The following is an 8,274-nucleotide window of genomic DNA, read 5'->3' on the forward strand; positions in this document are numbered from 1 at the left end:
AAGGGCAAGCTTAAATATGAGGGTGAGTGTGCAGTTATCAAGTTGGCATGTACAGTACAAGTGTGTGTGCTGCACGTGTGCATCACAGGTTGGTGGCACCTGAATATGGTTTCCATGTGTTTGATGCCATTCGATTTTTCCCGTCCCGGCCATTATTATGAGCCGTCCTCCCCTCAGCAGCCTCCTGTGGCGTGCATGCACATTCATGTCTTGTTCGCATGTGAATATACATGTGTGGTTGTGTGTGAGAGGATTTGTGATTGAGAGTGTGTTCCAAAGTGCCTTAGACACTCCCCACATTAAAGACAGTAGCCCACATTGAATGCCTCAAACCTACTTTGTGTCTCCACCACAGCCTCTTGTTTCCTATGGATAGTTGAACACAGTGTGCGAGATGTAGAGGGCAGCAAACATTGTGTCTGTGGATCTCGGGTGTCCGTGATCGCAAGGTGGCTGTCTCAACAGACCAGGCCAAGGCCAATGTGCAGGAGAAACTGACACTGCCATGTGTGTCTGTGTTAGGACTGCAGTGGCTCAAGTGACACCAGTAACCAGTAAGAGGGGGAGGGAGGGTGGAAGGGGGGTGGAAGGGAAGGGGCCATGGAGAGGACTTGCAGAGTTAAGAGGGGTTGGGAGAAGGAAAGAGAGGGTTAGGGGAGGTACTGGGGAAGATGGGAGCCGAGCTATAGAGCTGGAATGAGATGGGGGGGAGTATCAGGCCACTGGTGTATTTGGCAGCATGAACTGTCTGTTGCAGATAGACACAGCCCTGACCTGCCTGCCCCACATTAAGTTTCATGACTGCTCAATCTTTGCCATTTAACTGGGTTTCAAATGATGGTGAAGCCTGGGCACTCAACTCAGGCTTACACAGATGAATGTAGCTGGGAACCTGGATGAGTGTGTCAGGTCAAGATCTAGATAAAGCCCACTTCTCTTGACTAACTTCCCTACGTATTTATTTGGACAGTGAATCTAAACCTTTTAATATTCGGTCCCGTATTCCTAGCACGCAATGACTACATCAAGCTTGTGACTGACTACACACTTGTTAGATTCATTTGCTGTTTGTTTTGGTTATGTTTCGGATTATGTTGTGCCCAATAGAAATGAATGGTAAATCATGTATTGTCATATTGTAGGCACTTTTGTTGTAAATAAAAATAGAATATGTTTCTGAACCCTTTTACATTAATGTGGATGCTACCATAATTTAATGAATGAATGGTGAATAATGAGTGACAAAGAGAAAATATCAACTCCCTCCCCCCCAAAAAGATTCTAACCTCCCGGTAATGGTGAGAGGTTAGCCTGTTTTGAGGGCATGATCTTTGTGCATCTGTAACTTACAAGTGCATGATACTAGAAATGCATGCAAGCTGTATGTGTAAAGAACCAACTGTGACTGTTCATATTGCTTCTCTGAGTAACAGCAAAGCATGCTATAATTTTGCGTTACATTTTGTGCTTGCTCTCTACGCATTCAAATTGGAGTCTCTCATATAGTTTGTTTTGCATGAACTATAGTCTGATTTTTTAATGTAGTGTCATTCTCCTCAGGTACAGTTAGTGTGAGGATGAGAAGTGATGTGGTGGATAGCTAGCAGCATGTTCATGGTACAAGGCCTATGACTCCAGACCCATTCTAATTTCCTACTTTCCCTCCTCAAGAGGCCAGGTGTGGTGCTCTGGGTAGAAGTTGCCCTTTAGACACAGACCTCAGGTCAATATGTCCTGCCCAAATCTGAACCTTAACCATTAAGGGGAGAAATACAATACTGACCCTAGATCGTCGTCTATGAGCAACTTCATCCTACTCTGTTGGGTGACTAATTTAAAGTAGTCTGTGCGTCAGCGCTTCGCTGCTGCGGTGTTGTATTGCTGTATGTGTAGTAACTACTGTATTGTTGTATTGCTGTATGTGTAGTAACGACTGTATTGTTGTGTAACTGAACCATGTTATGACCCTGTCCATCTCTCACGCTGTCCCCCTCAAAATGGCCTCTCTGCATGTAAGTAACAACCAGTGACGGTATCTGTGGCTAGCTAACGCCTCCTTTGGTTTGGTCTGATTCTCTTTCACTCTGTTTCTCTTTTTCCATTTGCGTTGTTATTAACCCTTTAGTTCACCAGGTGTCAGTCCCAGCGTTTCCGTTTTGTTTCTGTTTTCTCGCTCAGAGCAAAGAAATCCAGCACAAAACGGAAAGAGCATAGATCGTTTTTTTGTTGTTGGTTTTCTTCCTCACCCATATATTTTGTTTACTTTGGTGTTGTGTGTTTCAGATCTAGTAAGTTTTATTTTAAAATGGTACATTTGCCCCGGGATAGAGTCCCCATTTGATCCCCCAGAATATCTTTCTCAGAATGTGACACATGGCGCACAAGGCTATAGGTATAAGAGAAAAAGGAGTGGAGAGATAGCAGGAGAGACCATTCTATTCCAAAGAGAATACATGGTACTCCTGGTGTTGTATTTCCCATGACACACACACACACACACACACACACACACACACACACACACACACACACACACACACACACACACACACACACACACAGCTGTTAGGTTCATGTCACCGTAGAGGTGACATTAGCAGTACCCTGTGTGCAGTACTCTCCACTGTAGGTAGGTTAAGGACACATGCTAATGCTGTACAGACTCCCAAGAGTGTCCAGTACTGTGTCCTACTGTGCTTTGTTCTCTCCTCCATCTTATTCAGCTCACCCCATTCCATCTTTCCATCCATCTATCCCATTGTTTATTTCCAAAAATGTAAAAGCTTAACACACACATACATTGTGGCATCAATGCGTTATTCACTTCAACATAATGGTCGTTCACCAGCTCTGCAGTTTTACCCTAACAGCTACAAAGTCTGTGTAGCCTCAGAGTAGAAGCAAAACAATGAGAATATTCTCCCTCCCCGTTTGCCAAATGTAAAGTCTTATCCCAAATCTCATTCGATTAGGGTATTCGCCTGGGTTAGGATAAATTACTCCTCAGATTTAGCTATTTGATTTAATGGTGTCAGGTTTAAGGACATACACGCCATTGAACTTATACGACTCCGAGGAGAGGTTCAGACTCTATCTATCCTTGTAACATCATAGTTCATTATCTCCCAACTGTCAGAGACAATATGTCTACTCCTTCATCTCATGGCTAGCCAGGGTGCTAGTCTTTTCATCTTTTAGCCACCTTGTCCTTGTCATTCCCAGATGTTGATATAGTGTTGTTGAAACAGTACCCAGGCTATAATTTTCCTCCATTAACAACTAACTGTCACAGACATTCTCTCTGTCCCATAGCGCCACCTCACTGTTAGGGCCCTGTGTTCTCCCAGTGTAAGTGACTACTATGGAAGTCTGTCTGCGCCTCTCCTTCACAGTATCTCACTATCCCTCTCTTTCCTCCATCCTCTTTTTCCAGTATTCGACCAACTAGATCTCGTCACGTATGAAGAGGTTGTGAAACTGCCTGCGTTTAAGAGGAAAACACTAGTCTTGTTAGGTAAGTACAAGTATCCATACTAGCATACTATAGAGGGTTGTGACGTATTTGCTAACGGTAATTAAGTAGTGTGCTCGTATTGCATTCTGACTGCTCTCTCTTCCAAAGGTGCCCATGGAGTGGGCAGAAGACACATCAAGAACACACTCATCACAAAACACCCGGACAGATTTGCCTACCCCATCCCACGTAAGACACACACACACACACAGATTTGCCTACCCCATCCCACGTAAGACACACACACACACACACACAGATTTGCCTACCCCATCCCACGTAAGACACACACACACACACACACAGATTTGCCTACCCCATTTCACGGACGACACAGTCACTGACTCACTTCGACCATCCATTGTGATTATTGTTCTTACTCAACCCCCCCCCTACCCCCTTTCATCTCTCCCTTCTTCCCTCCTCAGATACGACCAGACTTCCTAAGAAGGACGAGGAGAACGGGAAGAACTACTACTTTGTGTCACATGACCAGATGATGCAGGACATCAGTAACAATGACTACCTGGAGTACGGTAGTCACGAGGACGCCATGTACGGCACGCGGCTAGAGACCATTCGCCAGATCCACGAGCAGGGACTCATCTCCATACTGGACGTAGAGCCACAGGTGGGTGGGAGGGTGTATTTTCCACTTGTGCTTGTGAACACAGAGGGTCTTCTCAGGCATAATACAAAGTCACAAACACACAGTCCAGCTGACCTGGAACCTGTTCTCCATTAGGCCTTGAAGGTCCTGCGGACAGCAGAGTTTGCTCCCTACGTTGTTTTCATCGCCGCGCCAACCATCACCCCTGGCATCAACGAGGTGAGATGTACACACACACAGATTGTCAACCTTTTTGTTGTAATATTGGAACGATCTGCAGCTGTAGCCACTTCTTTTTTCTGCACTCCTCCATTTTCTTCTCTCATCACTTTCTTCTTTAATTTATTTTGCATGCTGTGTGTGAGATTCAGTTTTTCCGTTTCTCTTGCGTTCCGTTGCATGGCTCTCAGCTCCCCAGGTGGTGCAGGAAGCTGCCAGTAAGTATGAGTGGAGGAAACGCTGGCCATAGTCAGTAGTGCTCTATTGTGTTGTACAGTATATTGCCTCAGTAAACCAGCTCACTCCTTTCTCTGAGTGAGGGTTACTATTCCTTCTTTAACACCAGGCCAAGCAAATAACTGTCCTGAATCCCTACCCATCCACTCTATACCCTCCCTCGTTCTGTCAGTTTAATTTAATGGTGCTTTATTGGTAAGACATCTGTCTCTCTCATTAAGTCTCTGCCCCCCTTTCTCGCTCTCTGTAGGATGAGTCATTGCAGCGTCTTCAGAAGGAGTCAGAGATTCTTCAGAAGACCTATGCCCATTACTTTGACCAGACCATAATCAACAACGAGATAGACGAGACCATCAGACACCTAGAGGAGGCTATAGACCTGGTCTGTACCACTGCACAGTGGATCCCTGTGTCCTGGGTCTACTGAGGATAGGAAGGAGCACCTTCTCTCCTCCCCTCTGTGTCTTTCTGGGTCCACTGTACCTGTATAGACACCACCCCCTCCCTCTCCCCTCCAATGACTCCTCTCTTTCTCTCTTCCCTCCGCCCTTTCTCACTGGGGATGCATCTCTGCGATAACTCCCATCATTCCTTCGGAAAAGAAAAGCACCTCAACCAATCAGAAACCTCTGTGTACTGCACATGACCTTCAGCAGCCAATGAAACTCTGCCCTTACAGACTACCTAGCCGTAGTGTTGTATAAACAAATAAGTATTGTCATGTCTGTATTATCTAGGAGGCAACATTTTTGCAGATGTTTGTTTTAAAGAGACAGTACTGTATCTCCTCCCCGGTAGTGCACTGCAGCCTTCTACATCATGTGACTGTCTGTGCCCCCATCAGCCCATCCATCATGGATGTTGTAGTGCTTAGCTGTCCCTCTGTTGTAGTTTTTCCCCTAATCTACAATTGCTGTTTGCGGGTATTCTCTTCCTCTCTCTCTGGACAGACTGAAGAAAATCACCACAGCCTCCCCTTATCTGGATCTCATCCTCAACTCCTTTTATTCATCTGCTCATTAACTTCTCTCCATTATTAGCCATTATCGTCTACTTCGTTCACATAATCTTTCTGTCACTCTCTTATTGTTCATGTAGTTCAGTTTCATCTTGGTTCATTTCGACTGTACATGTTATTACACCCGAGTGGCGCAAGCTACTGCATCTCAGTGCTAGAGACGTCACTACAGACCCTGGTTCGATTTCAGGCTGTATCACAACCGGCCGTGATTGGGAGTCCCATAGGGTGGCCCACATTTGGCCCAGCATCGTCCAGGTTAGGCTGTCATTGTAAATAAGAATTTGTTCTTAACTGACTTGCCTTAAAAAATATATATATAAAAACCCTAGCCACCCCCTTCTCCCCTTCATACACACACTCAGACGGGGTACTGTCTCTTCTAAATGAATCCATAAATGTTTTAGACATTTCAATGAGGTCCCATGCATGTTGGACATTCGCAAGCTTCCATGCCGTCTGTCCGTGTTCCCCCAGTAACATCCTCCCAATTGAAAACCAACATTCCACACATCTGGAAGACTCCACTTGACCAAGGGAGGAAGCAAGGGGAACAGGAAATAACCAACAAAAAGAACCTTGACACCTATGCACATACCTTGGCATTTCAGATGACATTTCTAAAACCAGATTTTTCCAAATTGACCATGGTATCAATGTGTTTGTAAAAACAAATGTGTGGTAGAACTTTATAATTACTCCACATAATAAACATTTAATGGATTAGTAAATAGTATACAAAGGTGGGAGTAATGATTCACAAATGAATAAATGTAAGTAACCTAGTCATTCATACACAACTTTAAGTATTTAATGATTCATAAGATCATAAGTTGTTTTAAAATAGGACCTTATAAACCATTTATAATAATAATAATATATGCCATTTAGTAACTCTTTTTGCGTGGCCTCATCTAAAGTGTGGGCTATTGATACTTCATAAATACTTTAATGTTTTGAGTGCAGTATAATTTCTCACAAGAAGATGGACATTGGTAGAGACATTCCAGCAGTATCTGATGCTCCTCAAGGCCTTAAAATGGCCCCTATAACATATCAATGGTTAAACAATAAGCACACAATAGAGATAAAATATATTGAATATTTTATTCCATCTATTTATCCATCCACGTATTAAATATTGCGTAATTTCGTCAGCTGTGTGAATAAGTTCTGGGTTTATATGTATTAGAAACTGGGAGTACCGGTTTGCAAAGTCTCCACCCTGGCAAAAATAAACTTGGTTTGCATTCGCAAGCTTAACAACAATAGCAAAATATTCACAATACAACTCTTCCTCAAGTCCTTGCAACGGTTGTGTGACAACAGTTCTTGTGAATAATGTTCAATATAGTTATTTTACCATCCCTTTGTTTTATGCCTATTATTTTACCATTGATATTTTCTAGGCTATTTTGAGGCCTTAAGAAGCATCAGATACTGCTGGAATGTCTCTACCAATGGCATGTCCATCTTCTTGTGAGAAATTATACTGCACTCAAAACAATAAAGTTTTTATAAAGTACAAATAGCCCACACATTAGATGAGGCCACGCAAAAAGACAAATTGTTAGAGTTCATAAGGACCTATATTAAACAGCTCATGAATGGATTAATGATGAATAAACTATTTACTAATCCATTAAATGCTTTATCACATGTAGATATTATAAAGTTCCACCAAAATTGTCTGTGATTTGTTGTATAAGATAATCAAGAGGGGAGGGGATAAAATTACAACTGATTGCTGATTTGCCATTTCAGAAATGTGTTGTCTGAGAGTATTTCAATTAAGTTTAATCAATGAAAGATGAATGCTGATTTGTATTCTGCAACTGTATAACTATATGGAAAGGATATTTACACTACGTTTTGCAAGGTGAAGTCTTTGCAACGGAATAGCAGGTAGTTTGTGCATCTGAATAACCGTGTATATGAAATATGACTGATGATATGATTGCCCCAGTGTAAAATAGTCTACAATGATAAAGTTCTTCAGTATGAACAGTTTTTTTCACATATATTTCCTTTTATGTGTTGGAAAAAGTAACCTGTGTCTGGCTCTTGTCTTTGCACGCACACACTCAAGTAGTCTCAAAACATGTTTATTCAGCCAGAAGCCTTTCAGGTTCATAAGCAGCATCTCTCCGTAATGTCATTCATATTACTGTAATCCCCACAGTGCATTTCTAGTCACACTCCAGTGGCGTAGCGCAGTTTCGTGGGGCCCCTTGCAAGGTCCGTAAGCGCTCTGACATTTTGCAATGAGGCTGAGAGAAAATGTTGCTGTTATAGAGTTTCAGGATTCCTGAAAGCCGGGACAAATGTCTTAATATGAATCATTTTCTGTGTATTTTGATAGACCAAGGTATAGTGCATACAGAAAGTATTCAGACCCCTTGACTTTTTCCACATTTTGTTACGTTACAGCGTTCTTCGTTTGTCGAAAGAGAGTCGGACCGAAATGCAGCGTAGTGGTTACTCATGTCTTTAATGAAGAGATCGTGATACATGAAATAACTTATACATATACAAAAACAACAAACGGAACGTGAAACCTATTAAAGCCTATCTGGTGAAACTACACAGAGACAGGAACAATCACCCACGAAGTACACAGTGGAACCCCGGCTACCTAAATACGGTTCCCAATCAGGTCCTTGAGCCTATTGTCCA

General features: G+C 42.8%; 1 protein-coding gene across 19 annotated transcripts in view; it reads left to right on the forward strand.

The window, feature by feature from the left end:
- The window catches only part of caska (calcium/calmodulin-dependent serine protein kinase a), a 221,074-nt gene extending 213,426 nt beyond the window's left edge, over positions 1–7,648 (forward strand). For 15 of the 19 annotated variants that reach the window (XM_052522123.1, XM_052522131.1, XM_052522137.1 and 12 more), the window contains 5 exons: positions 3,434–3,514; positions 3,623–3,703; positions 3,943–4,145; positions 4,260–4,343; positions 4,831–7,648. In XM_052522123.1, coding sequence (XP_052378083.1) covers positions 3,434–3,514; positions 3,623–3,703; positions 3,943–4,145; positions 4,260–4,343; positions 4,831–5,007 — 626 coding nt within the window. In that variant the 3' untranslated portion in view covers positions 5,008–7,648. The remainder of the gene's footprint in view (positions 1–3,433; positions 3,515–3,622; positions 3,704–3,942; positions 4,146–4,259; positions 4,344–4,830) is intronic. The other 4 variants (XM_052522126.1, XM_052522140.1, XM_052522134.1 and 1 more) reach the window with 1 other exon arrangement.
- Positions 7,649–8,274: the final 626 nt, after the last annotated feature.

Source organism: Oncorhynchus keta, chromosome 7 (assembly GCF_023373465.1).
Source record: "Oncorhynchus keta strain PuntledgeMale-10-30-2019 chromosome 7, Oket_V2, whole genome shotgun sequence".
Taxonomy (NCBI): domain Eukaryota; kingdom Metazoa; phylum Chordata; class Actinopteri; order Salmoniformes; family Salmonidae; genus Oncorhynchus; species Oncorhynchus keta.